The 17,326-nt window shown below is 45.0% G+C and overlaps 2 protein-coding genes across 2 annotated transcripts in view; both read right to left on the bottom strand.

The window, feature by feature from the left end:
* The window catches only part of bnc2 (basonuclin zinc finger protein 2), a 91,371-nt gene extending 79,112 nt beyond the window's left edge, over window positions 1–12,259 (bottom strand). The window contains exon 1 of the mRNA XM_073465565.1: window positions 12,155–12,259. Coding sequence (XP_073321666.1) covers window positions 12,155–12,259 — 105 coding nt within the window. The remainder of the gene's footprint in view (window positions 1–12,154) is intronic.
* uso1 (USO1 vesicle transport factor) overlaps window positions 1–17,326 on the bottom strand; it is a 412,569-nt gene that overhangs the window by 54,157 nt on the left and 341,086 nt on the right. The gene's annotated exons all lie outside the window — the stretch shown is intronic.

Below are 17,326 nucleotides of genomic sequence, written 5' to 3'. Positions count from 1 at the left end.
TCACAACATCACTACTATCAGCGGGCACACACAAACACACGCTCACACACACACACACAGGCGCATAAACTCGGGCACACATGCTCAGCGACGTGAATGTAAAACAAAGGGCCTTTCACTAACAGATGTAGCCAGAGGGCTGGCGAAAGCAGGAGAATTGGCTTTGGTGTGAATGCGAGCGATGCATTAATATTTATTTTGTTAGAAATACTCCCCTCTATCCTAGGAGAGAGGTAGTGAGCATGAGATACGGAGGCTAAAGGAGAGGTGGAGGGGAGGTGGGGATGGGGGTGGGGGTGGTTTGGTAGGAAAGACAAGCAGGCAATTCCACCTTTAAAGAGTGCAACAGTCATCACGAGAGGAGAAAGGGAATCTGCCCATTAAGACTAAGTGGATGTCTATTAGATCATGGAGGTAAGGAGGTGGGCATTTACCATCAGTCCAACTCAAAAACAACCATGTCTGCCCCAGGACCGTGCCAACGGCTACACAGCCATCACGTTGACATCATTTAAAGTTTCTCATAAAGTTAATGCAGCCTCTTTTTCTTTGGAAATAAACGGCTCTCTAAACTTTTGGAAATTTACTCAGTCCCTGTTTAAAACTATTTACTCAGAGAGTGTCTGCCAGGAGCGTCACCTCTGCGAAAATGAAGGCAATTAAAAGACTATCAAAGTCACCACCCAGTCCTATGAGATCAAACAAACCCTGTGCCCTCTCTCTCTCTGTCTGTCCCCTTCACTCCCCTCCTCTCTCTCTCTCTCTCTCTCTCTCTCTCCCTCTTTCCCCAGTGTAAAACCCCCCATTCTTATCACTGCGGTACAGTTAATCCTCCCTCTCTCCTCCTCCTTCCATCGCGGCGTCCCTCAGGGGGTACGCGAAAGGCTAAAAGGAGGGAGCACATTTGCCACTTGCCTTGCGACACATAATACGGAGCAGGCAATCAACTCTTGCTTGACATGTATTTGCTCATCTCTGGGACACACACACACGCACACAATCCCCCCCCTCCCCATGCACAGCCACCACTGCTGGGAAATTGAAGGGTGAGGGTGGGGGATGGAGGGAGGGAAGGAGGGAGGGAAGGGTGGGGGGGGGCCCAAATTAACACTTGACATTCAATACGGTCAGGTCCTTAATTGGCCGGGGCCTTCCTGAGAAGGCAATTTTCTATTCCCCAAACTGCCCCCGCACTGCGCCATGTGCCAGTGTCATCTGTGTATGTATGTCTACGTGCCTATGTGTGTGTGTGTGTGTGTGTGTGTGTGTGTGTGTGAGGAAGAGAGAAATTGCATCTGTGTGTAAGTATGTGCAAGAGGAAAAACTGAGACAATGTGTGTATGCATATATCTGCGTGTGGCTGTGTGTGTGTTAGTGAGTTTGAGCCGGGGCCCTGTCCTGAGAGAGGCCCTCTGGTCCCTTCCCTCTCTCTAATGAGGCTGGATGAATTAGCGCTACGTGACATGATTTGAACAGCGGTGCCCCCCCCGTCTCTCTCCCTCCCCCCTCTTTGTCCTTCTCCCCTCCTCATCCCCTGCTCTTTTTTTAAAACATTTTTTCTTAAAGCAGTGACAGGCATCTGGTGGCCGAAAAAATGCCAGGAGCAACCCCGCGGCTCTCGCCTTTATGCGTGCTGCTGCTGCTTTATACCACGCCGCATACACACAAACACGCGCGCACCTAGACGTCGCACACACACACACGCTGAACCTCAAACACTCTCCTTCCTCCCGTTCCTTTTCCACTCACTCACGCACACACAGTCTCACTTGCACTTCCCCGCGGATCCAGTTACAGTTGATGTTATTACAGCTTTCAACCTGAGAGGTATTAGGCTTCCTTTAACAGATCTGACAGCATTTACAACACAGGCAAGTCGACGCCTCTAATCGCCTCTGTGACTTCAACCTATTACCAATTGATCTCAAAGAGAGCCTCGTCCTCACCTTCTGACTGATGCACAAGCTGCCGGATCCTTTTCCTCTTTCTTTGTCATAATGCGCTATCTTTCTTTGCTGCTGCATCCTGTGAACCTGACTGCTCTTTAAATGCTCCCATCTCACTTTTTTTCCCCTGCAATAAATCTCACAGCCGTTAGCTCGTGATTTTTTTTTGTATTATTTATGTTATTGAGTTATATCCGGTCGCACACAGGATCACCTTTGCCCTCATGAGGCCCCGTTTAAGTCACAAACAAGATGCTAAATTTATTAGCTTAATGGCCGTGCAGGAAAATAGCAGTAAATCTAGGTGATACATCCCTTGTTGCCACCCTTTACAAAACTGATCAACAAGCTGCGAAGTAATGGCCTGGATAAAAGAAACAAAAGCTCCAGATTTTTATTTTTTTTTTTTTTTTGTATTTGGAGGAAACATAGCAAATGGATTAAATGCCATGAAATATTAAATGCCAGTCAGAGTCACACACATCATGCAGCGAATGTGCTCCAACAAAGCACTTATCGCTGAGTGTGTTTCCCGACAATGGAAGAGGCAGCCCAGGCCATTTACAGAGAAAACATCAACAAAGAGGAAGCAAGCGTATGCATGTGTGTGTGCGCCTGCACCCGTGTGTCAACAACACAACATCCTTTAACACATGCTGGAAAACAGAGGGTTTTCTTTACAAGAATTCTCACTTTGCCCCGCTTTAAAAGACTGAAGCCGTCACTTCAATCGCACAATAAATGTCACAAGAGGTGGACGGCCAACAATGAGCGGTGCCAGAGGTCACGCATGGCGACCTCCCACCCCAGGCTGGTTGCCGCGGATACAGGGTCAGACCAATTGATGTGTATCACAGTAGGCTAACTAGATCATTTGTGAGTTAATTGACGTTATGGATTGTTAGAAAGTGAAGTGAAATGCTGCTCGATATGTGATCAGCTCACATGCAGCAGGGTTCAATTCAGCAGTGTGTGTGTGTGTGTGTGTGTGTGTGTGTTTGTGTTGGGGTCACATCTAAATGAACAGGTATGCTCAATGACAACACACACAGTGCCTCTCCCATCCAGCCCACACACTGTGGTATTTCATTGCGCTGCGTATACACTCACACACGGACACACAACACACATACTCACAAAAACAAAAGCCACCCAGAGTCTCAGTTTGCCAGAAAAACACAAGCTGTGGGATGCCAAGGCAGCTGCATTTAACAGTGGCCATTAAATGTTATTAATCCAACAGCGCAAACATCTTTACAGAGTCAGCAGAGAGCACAAACAAATGCTTGCACATGTTGCCTTAACACTTTGCTCACAAGAAAAAGTAGCTAATGAGTTTAGACTTGAGTTCTTTTGGAGGGTTAAAATGACAACATTGTTAGGAAGCAATTTACACGAGAAAGGACATAATAGGAGAGTGAAAGCAGGTATCTATGCCTGCAGGACATCTTTGTGTGTGTGTGTGTGTGTGTGTGTGTGTGTGTGTGTGTGTGTGTGTGTGTGTGTGTGTGTGTGTGTGTGTGTGTGTACGTTGGCTACAAGCCTACCACAGCCTGTACCACTAGCCTCCCTTCTCCAGAACCTCCCTAAAATCCTCCCTGGGCCTCTAGCAATCAAATCTCCACTGTAAGCTGGAGACAGAACAGAGCAGAGATAGACGGAGAGTAAAACATGGGAGCGAAAAAGGACTGAGAGAAAGAAATGAAACAGAAAAAAGTGAGGGGAAAAGCCTCTCTCCTCCTCCTCCTCTACCTCTCTCTCACACACACACACACACGTAAGCCACAGAGTTCAACGTATGCATTAAGAGATGTAACAAGTTCTCCTCACCTCACATGTGAAATCACCGTAACCTGTTGGAAAACCATTTTCTTTGCACAACAACTTTGGTAATTTACCAGCACACCGAAAATGTACAATACAAACACACACACACACACGCTGAACAGTACATGTCGGACTAGCAGGGGGAAAGAGACGGAGTCAACTGTGAGCCCTGAACAAAATTACCATAATTATCTATAACCATAAATAAGCCTGATGATGATGATGATGGTTTTAACAATAATAATAGCAATCCACTCTGAGTGCTTTTTCAAATAACAGTGACAGCATTAGCCACATCGCCAACAGGAAAAAAAATGAAAGGCTCAGTGCCTTGAGAGCTCTTCTTCGCTGCCACTGCTGATGGGGCAAATTGGCAGGCAGAGCGAGCAGACAGGGGTCCTTAAGACGGATGTAAAAATAGTAGGCTGTCGATTTGCCCGTTGCGCTGGCGCGGCTCCAAGGAAAACAAAATAACAGGAGTTGAGAAATAACAGGAAAAGGGAGAAGCCGCGGTGAAAGTATGCCCGAGTTCCTGTCACTTAGCGCAGGTCACACCTAATGTCACCTTCCTCTGGACGCAGGACGGGAAAGAACGGCCTCTCACAACAATGTCTCTGCCATATGGTCACGTCTTAAAATACCGCAGCACACCACCGAATCTCTCTCATTCCTCTCACTCTCTTTTCACTTAAGTCAATTTGGTGTGATGATCCTCTCTGCCGGTGGCAAATCTCTGGGTCATCGAAGCCAAAACGGGCCCCTCCCAGCTCTCAACACCCCCCTGACCCTCGGTGCTGCCACTTCACACACACACATACACACACAGACACAATTATACTTCAACCCTTTCATAACTGCCTGGACCTTGGTGACAGCTGCCGCATTCCTGCCGTGTCAGTGTGTGTGTGTGTGTGTGTGTGTGTGTGTGTGTGTGTGTGTGTGTGTATGATTTGCTGCCCTGGCCCTGTGCTTATGTCCCCCTCATTAGCCAGTGGTGGGGTGGTGACATCCTGAGCGACTGGCCCTTCAAACACACACTTCCTCTTCACACCGGCGACTTCTCCCCTCTGCAGGAAACCAGCCAAAGACAAATAACTCACACACCTCTTTTGAAAGAAATAATGTCGAAAATGAAAGAAGGACAAACAGAGTGAAAAGAGCCATCAGCATTAAAAAGTAGTGCAAAACTAAAATATATCAAATTAATCTTGAAAAAAAACACACACACACGAAAATATGCAAAAATATTAAAAGACAATTTACACTTTTTTATACAATTTGACATGTATTCCTTTCTCAGTGTAGTGAGGGTCTAATCACATTTGACACACGTGTATCAGTTTTCCAAACTCGGCTGCCACGTGAACACAGCATTTATTTAAGATGACAGAAGGCTAAATAAACCTTTTGGTCCCACAACACAACAGCCTAAAATACCACATGAATCTCCTTATTCCTACTTGTTGAGATTTCTCTCCAGATTGCCAGTATGATATTGATTATTTTGTCGAAAAGCCTCTCGTATAATAACAGTAAATACAGATCTACACAAGGAAAGAAATATTGTATTTCTCTCCTTTTACATACACATGCCCACACAGGACTTAAAGAAGTCCATGGGAAAGACTCAGCTATAGTAGATTTCACCACTCAGCCCTCTGATAAGAGCAGAGCAGATGGCTTTGCATTTCTATCGTTCCTCAACACACACACACACACACACAAAACGCACAGTACACTGCCCTGCCAGACATACGATAAAGAGAGCCTTTTGACTTCCATCATAGTGTCTCTACGTTCTGTATCCTCCCCATTATTCAAGCATTCACCATGGCGGTGAGGCGGCCATCTCCTCAGGAAAAACAGGAAACAGCTGACACGGACCCCGTGAGTGATGCTCACATGATGCTTATTGATCGCTGGTTGCCCCGGGTCGCGCACACAAGAGTCAGGGTCGGTGCTTAACCATAACGCTGGTCCTGCAGGGCACGGCTACAGAGGTTACTGTATGACCCGGGACACACATGATCATGGCTATGTGAGGAGCGGAATTTATTTATTTATTTATTTATTTTTTGAAAGATCGCACATGCAATATAAAGACGAGAGTAAAATTAGATTTTTTTTTTAAGGAGAGAGGAAATTGGAGGTGTCTGCATGAGGAGACGTATTGACGGATTTTCCTCAGCAGTCTCTGCAAAAGCAAAAGAAAAATGCTGGAAATAAAATTATGGACATTGATTTTATCCACTTAAACGCATACTGTAGACGTGCACTGTAGACGCAACAGAAAAAAAAAATTTAAATGGCATAACAGGCAAACAAATTATTTTAATGTATCATCAGATTTCAATAAAAATGAAAGGACATGTTGGTGAAAAACAGATTTAAGAAAGCCAGTAAAAATGTTGCGGACGTCATATCTCCCTGGTTGGTGCCTGGGTAAATATAGTGGGGACCACAGCATGAATGGGACCTTGTACATCCTCCCACTCCGTCAAACTAGATGGCTTCTTAATAGTGCTCACACACACACACACACACACACACACACATACAGTAAATATACAAGCAGCTGCAGCCACCTTCCCACTCAATCTGACTCTCCCATTTCTGTGCTCTCTCTTGCAGAAATAATGCTGCCTTCAGGAAACACTCACATCATCATTGTTGCATATGCACAAAGACTGGGAGAGATGCTCTCTGACTGAATGCCACAGTGGCCTTTTCTCAGCGCTTGCTCGTGTTATCTGGCACCCTCCAAACTGGCCAGTGGCGCTGCAATAATTTCATTAAAGAGCGTAAGAGCGAACCACAACTTTACAGCTTGAGACAGGTGCTATCGCTGGGATCTGTGCTGGTGGGGAAGAAGCTTATACCTTCTCCAATCAGGTGCAGGACAAAACAGCCCATCACGCTGCCTTATTGAAGAAACATTACGCCCCTTCTGACACTTGTCCTTGTGTCTTATTATAAGTGGTAATCTTGTAAACGCATTGAACGAAACAAGTGTTCCTCTGTTACACAGGTTCAATCTCAAGAGCCCTTTCTTAAAAGACAGTAGCTGCAGAATAAAGCAATCTGCATGTGGAGGACTGGTGGTGGAGATAGAGTTTTAGGTGGGAAAGATAAGTCCAGAAGAAGAGAGAGAAAAGGAGGGGTTGAGGTGTGGGGAAGAAGGAGAGGGAGCAAAAGCGAGTGAGAGAAGAAGAAGAAGCAGTGAGAGACTGAGACGTAGTAGAAGAAGAAAAAGAAAAAGTAGTAATGGGGGAAGTGGTGCGTGTCTTTTCTGCAAATCTCCTCTTTCACCTCTGCTCTCCTCCAGCTCTCCAGCCAAGGCCAGCCAAGAGACACTTCACCTCGCACCCACACACACATGGAGCCAGAGCCAACACACAGAAACACACACACACACACACACACACTCAAAGGGGAGAGGACACACACCCACAAAACTGCACGCGCTCTCCCTCTCTTCCTCACGCACACACACGCACACTCACACAACTGGCATATGAGTATTTAGCCACCCACTCAGAAAAATAAATGGCAAAAGCACAGACACAAACGCCTCGACGCACGCATGCACATGCGTAAACTTCAGCGCCGGAGCGCGCGCACACATACACGCCTGACACCAGATACATGAACGTATAGGCATCCATATGCTCAGTGTGCAACGACCCATCAAAGACAGACATGGAAATAATAACAGTTGAGTGTAACGACGCACACACACACACGTTCACCGACTGTGGATAATTCCACACATATGCATCAAATCACTGCCTCCCAGTTCCACACACTGGTAAGAAGCAATGCATGTGCACCACATATGCAACATGTACCCCACTGTGTAAAACAACGTGTGCACACACACAGGCACGCACGCACACACGCACCACTCCAAGTGTATCAGTGTGTTAATGGGCAGATTAGCGCGTTCTGTGATCTGCACTGAGGAGGATAATATCAACCTCATTTCTTCAGTCAGACAAAACAAAGCAGAGCATGTTATTCCACAAATATGTCTGTCATCGTGTCCTGAGAGCTCACAGCATTCACTCTCCAAAGGTTTAGAATACACAGGCAGGACTGTAAAGGCTGCTCTGCATTAACGAAATAACTGGAATAAGGGAGAGTCGACCATGATTGTCGTATTGATCCAAACAAAATGATTACATATGAGACAAGACATGAAAACACGAGGAAATATTAAAGAAAGATGGAAATGAAAGTCAAACTTTAGAAATTTAGAGCAGATATCAAGGAATATTTAATGTTTTTAAAAAGAGCTAACATATTTGTATGTTCGATGCCAAAATGTCTGCATGCTATTTAAGAATTTGTATTCAAATCAGACATTTTGAAATGAGCACCAGTTTTTCTTTTTTATTGCATTACCGCTGAAAACATATAAATATTGATTTTATTACAATCCCTCACTGCTTTTTAGTTTAGTTTTCATAGAATTTTTCAGGATTTTTAAAATTTGCAAATGCATGATTTTAGGAAAAAAGAAAATGCTGCTAGCTTGTTGGTTCAAATACAAAGACAATTTTACAAAGGGGCAAAATGCATGAGAATTTTAGAGAATGCAAAAACTAAAAAAAATAAATATTATTATTGTTATTTCATTATTATTATTATAATCTAAAAGTCTACATGCATTTCTACTGCACATTAGTCTATTTCTGCATGATAAAGCCTTGTATTGAGGTGTGTATATAAGAGTCTCCGTGTGAGATGCAGCAGGCAGCACTGAGAGCAGACAGGAGCTGTAATGCCACTGTACCTCATCCAGGTCTCGGCCCATAGTCGACCTGTCGCACTTGGAAGGAAGCCGCGTTACAGCACCCTTGCAAAAAGAAAAGGAAGAGGCTATTTTAGAGATTTAGATTGAAGACATGCACTGATTTATTTATTTCTTTTTCTTTTCTTTTCTTTTCTTTTCCTCTACCTCCGAGGTCTGCTGTAAGCCTGGGTGGCAGCAACAGATCCTCAGGTGGAGGTTAAAGCACTTTTTTTTTACGAGCTTTTCTAACCATGACTTGTTCCCACATTCCTCCGACTTGAAGCGGAGGAGAAAATATAGAGAAAGAAAAGAAGAAGAAGAAAAAAAAAAGCAGACGCGGCCTACGGCTGCTGTATTGTGGAGGAATTATCCCTGATGAACCAATTAGGCTCGTAGTATCACTTAACTGCGGGGTTTTTAACTTGCAAGGGTCGATATTCATAGCCACGCATGTACAGCAGCGGGTCAATTAAGGCTCCAAATATTACCACTCCGTAATGCCTGGGAAATAATTCCACTCCTAATTAATGTTTGCATTTTTTCCTCCATAAAAAAACAAAAAAAAACAATTATGAAAGTTCCCTCTTGCAGTGTTTTGTAAAAAAAAAAAAAAAAATGTGCACCGATTCCTGGACATTAGGCTGCTGAGAAAACAGGCAGTATTTATCGAATCCATTTCATTGATTTCATTTAAATTGCATGCTGCTCGTGTTGTTTCCTGTTGACACTCGCGTGGATTATGAAGGCTAGAAAATAAAATAAAAAAATAAAATTCCCTCACAGATTAAAAGCCTATTAAGGCCTGGTATGAAAGGTGTGAATTATTCGCTTGCAGTCGTGCTTTAATCGCCCCTGTTGTTAATTTCGTTTGTTTAGAGAGAAAAAAAACGCAATTATAAAAAAAAATAAAACGATTGTCTGTGGATACGTTATCAATACGCAATCCTAACACCACAAACTTAATACAACATGAGAGGAATGATTTTATTCACCTTTATTTTCATCTGTTTCTCACATTTCTACCTCTATATATATATATTTATTTATTTTTCTTGGGGGGGTTTCATTGTCTTGCAAACGTCGAAGTGAATATGGAAATATACTACTTTATTCATTCTGAAATAATTCATAATTACAGGCGAAATATAAAATACATGAAAATGTCTTGAATGCAGGTGTCAATCAAAAAGGACATCGATGCATTCTGAGGGTGACATTCGTTTTTAAGTTGAGTTGATTTTGTTTAAGTCATTTTCTTCACGCTGACGCAGGCAGGTGCTGCTTTTTATGAGGTGGCTGTGCTTTAAAACACCGTGAGGAGGAGAAACAACGAGATCTCCTGATTCATAATTTGAGAATAAAAACCTGTACTTGCATCGCTCACTGCAGACGATCAGACACCTGCTCCAAAACAACGAGTTCATTTATATCATCTCAATTTTGGGCAGGTAAATCCCTACATTCATATTTTTCTCCTCGTGTGAGTGCTTTACATGGAGTGTTAAAGGTATTGCTTAATGTTTTTTTGTTTTTTTTACGTGGTGATGCCCTGCACCTCACCACAGCCGCATCTATCCTAAACGCACTGCGCAGAGCTGTTTCGCGTCTCCATCGATCAGATGGAAACATAATTTGGCCTAACAACGATAAAATACCGCATCCCTCGTGTCACCCAGTTGATCTTTAAGGGAGAGAGGGGAAGCTTTTTTGAAACACAAGCCCAGAACGCATTTCTCTCCTCCAACACCCCAGGGTGCGCCAGCTTCGGCAAACACAAAGTCATTATCGGTTAGATTCCAAGAAGGCGAGTCTGTCAAGGAACAGGCTTCCTTCGGAGAATTTATGTCATGCCTACTAAACATGGGAAGATGTCTTCTAAGTGGTGCGAGGAAGGATAAATAACAGCGAGTCCCTCAGCTGATTATATTGGAACAACGGTGCGCATTTGTAAAAAGGACTGGGGATGCAAACGTGGGGTCCCAGCAGATGCTGAGCGCAGGGGCCCATCCACCTGCTTCATGCCGGGGCGCGCTCTCCTCTCTCTCCCGGCTCACTTATCAATAGTTTGTATGATCGTGTCTACGGGGAAATTTAAGGACAAGAGCTCGTGTGGGGAGAAAATGATGATGCAAGGATGCGACTCGGTCAAAAATGTAGGTAAAGTTTAGGCTGAGTGAAAAGCAGAAAAGTGCGTAAATGTTCCCAAAAGTGACATCAGGGTGCGTTTTAGTTTCACCTTCACGATTTGGACCTCTGGGATTAAAACCCCAAACCTTAAACTCTCCGGGCTATAAATGCCGTCAAGGTGACAGAATAAGTTTGTCATCATTTCCAACACAGAGCCGCGGCGGAGCTGTTGCGCAAGAGCCGCTGTGGCCTGAGTGCGTAACAGCATGTGCATGGTACGGAGAGCCTGCAGGTCCCGCAATGATTAACTGCAACCTAACAACCATCCTCTATCTTTACTTGTCTCCCCCTCACACACACACACACACACACGTGCGCGCGAACGGACACACACGCACACACATGCACACGCACACATATACACACACACACACACACACACAAAACTCGCCTCCTCTTCCCTCTCCTTACCTGACATTTATCCGACGAAACCACAAATTTCCCTAAAAAAAAATAACCCTCAAGTTCTAACTTTAAAAAAAAAAAAAAAAAGCTACTAAACAAAAGAGAAATTCAGTGTAACATCCGCGATAAGAGGCGAGACATGTCGGGAGGAAATGTGGTCTTTCCTCAGCCGGTGCAGGCTGTCCGTTATCATCATGACTTTTTCCAGGCGAGCCTGCGCTCGTTCACGGCTCCTCTGCTGTTCTGTAGCCGCGCGAGGGGCTTCCTGCCTCGGCCACATGAAGTCAATTAGCCGGTCCCAGAGGGGTGCCCCTTCCCGAGTCTTTATCGGCACTGAGGTTACCAAAACACTGCTATTGCTTGCTTTTAAACTCCACACCGCCTCACAGCCCAATTACGGAGACTTAAGCATGTATGTAACGAATCCGGACAAGGGATAATCCATCAAACGGTGAAATAAATGAACTATCTGATGTTGTGCAGATTTTGCATTAAAATGTGTCTTTTTTAAAACGCTATTTTTACTAATTTTTATAGAGCAGAAAATGGCTGAATTTGTCAAATTAAAAGGGACACACACACACACACACACACTGAATGAGAACACTGTCAGGCATGGTGTGTGTAAAAACAACATCAACAAATCAAACATCAAATCTGATACACTCCAAAAGTGATTAAAAAGTGGCAAAAAAAAAAAAAAATGCAAAGGCAAGGCAGGATTCTTATTTTAAATATCACAAACACAACACTGCCCACAACCACCCCCCTACCCCCTGACTTACATACACACACCTACTGACACACATACAAACACTCTGTTTTTCACACACAAACCAAGAGGTTGTAAGAATCACAACAGCCAACATCTGAACAAACACCAAGGAGAGGATAAATAAAAGTTTGCTCCTTGAACTGATAATGTGGCGAGAAGGGTGAAGCAGAGAGGAGATGGAGATGGAGAGGATGAGGGGGTGAGGCTGAGCTGACGTACCTGCTGGGACATTCTGTAGAGGAGGTTGCTGTCAGTGCTCTGCTGCTGCCATGTCCCCATGAAGCCCGGCTGCTCAGCACTAGGCGGTCTGGTGCTGAACTGCATGGAGCTTTCGCCTGCTCCCTCAGCGCTGCTGCTAACGATGCTAACACCACCCAGACCACTTCTGCTGCTGCTGGTGGTGCTGCTGCTACTGTGGTTACTGGAGGGGATGCTCGTGCAAATGCCAACGGTGCCGGTGGGTCCGTTAGCCTTGGCTGGGGGTGGCCTGGGCGGCTCCGGGTCTGTGCTGGGCTCTTGTGGGACTGTGTCGCACTCACTGCCTCTCACATCCAACTCTGCCTCCTTGGACTTAGACAGAGAGAGGGAGAGACAGAGAGGGAGGGCAGCAGGGATGTGGGAGTGTGAAGGAGGAGAGAAGAAAAAAAAAAGTCAGTGAAGGTGGGTTCTTTTGGGGTCTTGTTGGCTTTTTTTTCCCCGTCTCGTGCGGGTCTCAAGCAGGAGGATAACAGTGAGAGGGGAGTTGAGGGAGTAGATGTGTGTGAGGTTTCTTGGCAGCTCTGGTGGCGGAGGAGTGTGTGTGTGTGTGTGTGGAGTTAATTCTCGAGAAGAGAGAGAAAAGAGCGCTTGCAGTGAATTTCCTCGGGGGCCTCGTCTTGGACAGGGCAAGATGAGGAGAGCACTGGAGGTGAGGAAGGATGGGGAGAAGGATGGAGGTGAGGAGGGGGCTGACGAGAAGGTGAGCGAGGATGGAGTAAAAGGGAAAAAAGAGGGGGGTTATGGGAATTAGCAAGGAGGGGTGCGTGATGTTGCCCGTGGCCTCAGTTTTCGCTTTAATCCATCTGTCAGTCATTTTGTACTTGGACATGGACTCGACACAAACACACTTACACGCAAACACACACAATGAAACACACATTTACCTGCATGCACACACTCAGACGCGGATATGACGGGCTCTAACATAAAAGAAAAATTCAAAAAAGTGGGAAAGAAAAAGTTCACTCAGCACACTCAACACTGAACACATGCACACAGAAGGATAAAAACAGTACATGTAATTCAGTGTACTCTATGTAGTTCATATTTTTTCTAATGTAATAAGTCTTAAAGAAGCAAAACAATAAAACATATACACTAGATTGTTCACCAAAAATAGCAAACAGGCAGCTGACTGTGAAATGTAAATAAACAGTTTCACAGAAAATCTGAACATCATGCAAAGAAAATCTGTTTTCAAAAATGTAAAAAAAAAAAAGTAAGAAATAAAAATTTCTAAACACAAAAAAGTCCAGTAAAAAGCTCCACATAAAGAAACAGTTGAGCCAATAAAATGCATGAACGTCTCTTACCATCAATTCTGTGCCTGTCCCAGCAAAGTGAAGATGAGGTGTGGGAGTGAGCCACCAGCTATCCAGATCTCCCTGCCTCCCGCTCCTCTCTCTCTCTCTCTCGCTCTCACTCTCTCTCCCTTTCTCTCTCCTTTTCTCTCTCTCTCTCTCTCTCTCTGTGATTGTGTCCCTCTCTCGACGTCCGTGCCGCGCCGCCTGTCCTCTCTCTTTTCCTCTCTCCCTGCCTCTCTCTCTCTCTCTCTCTCTGACTCCTCTGTACTCCGCTGCAGCCGCTGAGGAACTGAGCTGAGCGCCTGAGCCTCTGTGTGTGTGTGTGTGTGTGTGTGTGCGATAGAGTGAGAGCATGTGAGAGCGAGTGAAAGTGAGAGAGAGACGGTGGCTCTCTGAGTGTCTGAGTGTCTGAGTGTGTGTGTGTGTGTGTGTGTGTGTGTGTGTGTGTGTCTGTGAGAGTAAAGCGAGCGTGTGTGAGTGTGTGTGTGTGTCGGCCGGTGCAGGCTCAACTGAGTCAACTGTGCCGCTCCACTCTGAGATGTTCAATGACATCGCGCTGCATGCTCTCTCACACACACACAGGCACACACACACACACACACCCCTCCTCTGCTAGGGGGAGGAAGGTGGGGGCAAGCGCCATCGCAGAGCAGGAGAAGAGGTGGGAGGCGTCTGTCCCCCTGCCTTATTACCATTTGCGCTGCGAGTGGCCGGCACGTCTCAGAGCAACTTAGTTCCCCTGAGGGACCATCCCGCCACACACACACACACACACACACACACACACACACACACACACACAAACACACACACAGTGCTTAGCAGAAGAGCTCAGTTTTACCTTAAAAAAAAAACAGACCTAAGTCAGGCATCACCGTTACAGATTGTTATGAAGTATTTGTTTCTTTGTTTTGAGACATTGAAAAGGCAGGATTGTATTCAATCAAAAGCCTCTTTGATCACAGCTGAAAGTGGTTCTATTTCTGATTTGTAGGCCAGCGATAAAACAAAAAGAAAACAAGCAAAAATAAACAGAAAAATATCAATAGACTTGTTATATCTCTAAAAAATCTGGTGCCTTTGTTTGATTTTCACCCACTCTAATGAAAGACTAATGGAACGCAGGCAATCTGCCACCAGCATGCGCTGAAACACACACGCTCGCAAGCACACACACACACACAGGAAACCCCCCCCCCCACACGCCCACCCACCCGCGGAGGCTCTCAGATTTTAATTAAGAAAAAAATGAGGAAGAGGTTCCATTTTAGCCAAATTGGTCCCCACAGCAGCAAAGGTAAGGGAATAAAATGAGGGATGGAGGAGTAAAGGGAGGCAGACACAGAGAAAAAGACACACAGGAGGATAAGACAGAAAAAAGAGGAAGGAGATCTATGCTTCCTTTGACACAGCATAGGACACATCTCAAACAATGAAGACACCCCCCCCCCCCCCCCCCCCCCCTTCCTCAACTCCTCCTCCTCCTTTTCCCTTTACATCTCCCATCTCCTCTTTTCCACCCTGTCTTTTCACCCCACCGTCATTAGAGAAATGACAGACCAGGTGCCTCGGTCGGCAGCGAAAGGGAGATATCACTGTGATCTTTCCACCACCGAGGAACAAAAGAGGAAGGGACAGAGAGAGAGAACTTCTTTCCTCGGCTACATTAAATGGCTTCTGATGTATAAAGTCACTTCAAATTTTGTGGTAAATTGCTGTAGACAGGTGCTTGGTTGCTCTGTTAAAAGCCTTTTGTACGATGTACTAATGGCCGTATACTGTTAACCTTTCCTGAGATTATCACACCGGTCGTTACTGTTATGTACAAGGGATTTCTGCTGGCAGAGAGAAAAGTGTACAGTGTGTGTCTCACCACTTTGAAAATGTGCAATTGTGTCTTTTGTATGAGCTCAATTTACATCTTCACTCCTTCCTCCTTCCCTGCCTACATCTTAATCCTTTTGCTTTTGTCTCCACTGATGTTTTTCTCCACTTCTAGATCTCTTTACCTTGCTCCGTCTTTCTTTTACTACACCCTTTCTACTCTTTTCTTCATTTATCTTTGCATAGTGGCCTGCGCCTTGTCAGAAGCCACAAGCATCCTTGTCGTAAAAGGCGTAATGTGTCATCTCCTGTCCATGCGCCACTCGCTCCGCTCTTAACAACTTATTGAAAAGGTAATGCACGAGGCTTCGGCTAATTATATTAAGTGACAATTTAGCGGCCGAGGTTCCTTTTTGCTCTGCAGCTCACGCTTCTCTCCCTCTCGCTCGCTCACTCCCTCTCCTCTGTAAATGTGCAAGTCTGTGGGTTTGTCGAGTGGCACTCAGTGTTTCAAGTCAAGCTGGTGGCTCAGCTTCTGACCTGGCTGGTTAATGGCTGTTATTTGTGGGAGGGAGGAGTGGACTCTGCCAATATTGCTCACTCTCCCTCCGCATCTCTCCCACTTTTTTTCCCCCCTTCCTTCCCCCCTCGGCTCTGCTGATGGTAATGGCCGTGATGACAGAGGAAACGAAGAGGAGACGCAGGAGTAAAAATACGGAGATGGAGAAATTTGGGAGGGAAACGGGGAGGAAGAAGGAAATGGAAAAGATGAAAAAATGCTGGGAAGCAGGAAGGGGTAGAAAAAGGCAGGCAGGAGATCCTCAGGCTCCTTTATTAAAACTATTATTGTGCAGGACTTGAGAATTCCCCCCGGGGCAGGGGTCCATGTCGAAGCCCATATAATTAACTAGAGGCTCAGCTACGGATCAATTACCAGACAAGCAAGTGATAGCCGAATCAATGGAAGATCATCAGGCTCGTTATCAGTGTTGCAACTCATTAGAGGAAAAGTGAGGTAGAGAAAGAGGGAAAGAAAAAAGGGGATGGGGGAGTGAGGGTGGTCGGGTGAGGCAGGAGGGTTGGTGGCAGTGTGTTAACCCAGAGGCTGATGGGTGTGTGTTGGCTACTGGTGTGTGATGGGTTGCAGTCCTCCATAGCTGCCACTGACCAGTGACAGGGGGAGCCCTGTATGACAGAGTGCAGCCGGCTCTGTAGCAACAGTCACTGAGGCTTGTATGGATCAATACAAGTGTGTGCGTGAGGTTAAAGCTCTGCCACAGCATCCTTACTCCCCAGCCACTCACAAGCTCAGTCTGGGGCACAAACCCACAACCCGGGCAGTCAGAAAGGGGATTGTCAAGAATTTTCAGTGAAAAATTGTGGGAATATGTTCATCCCTAAAAATGCGAAGGAAAGATACAGGAAAATTGAAACATACTAATAACACATTTGTCTAAATATTCAGCAGACAAAAAAAAAAAAAAAGAAAGCTAAAATGACAAATAATCCAATATGGGATCTAGATATGCAGGGACAACACATTTAAGATAGAATTACATTTTAGAAACTATAAATAACATGAAACACAAACAATGTGTTATGCATTCAACTAAAGAAAACTCAATAAATAAGTTTTTCGTAAGGGCAAAACAAGTGTCTGTAGAGATTGTGCAGCATAATTCACAGCAAACATGCAGCATTATCCCGCTCTCAGGTGTCCAGTCCTCTGCTCGATATGAGCCAAACTCAGATATCTTTGTGAAAAATGCCGACAGCATGTTAAATAATCAATTCTGCAACGACTGACTACCTAAGATTTGGATCATCCTGCACTCACTGTTTGAGTTTTTAAAAGTAAATGTAATGGTCTTAAATGGATGTTATTGGAAGAATGAAGCTCTTCTGCCCTGATTATAACTCTGTCCTTTGTTAAAGACGAAAGAATTTAAAACATTTTTCATTGTGCATTTGGGGAAACAAAACAACAAAAAGCTCAGTCCTTCCT

Source organism: Pagrus major, chromosome 1 (assembly GCF_040436345.1).
Source record: "Pagrus major chromosome 1, Pma_NU_1.0".
In the NCBI taxonomy this organism is placed as follows: Eukaryota; Metazoa; Chordata; class Actinopteri; order Spariformes; family Sparidae; genus Pagrus; species Pagrus major.
Note: the sequence above shows the minus strand (reverse complement) of the source record. Positions and strands in the feature narration are given on the sequence as shown.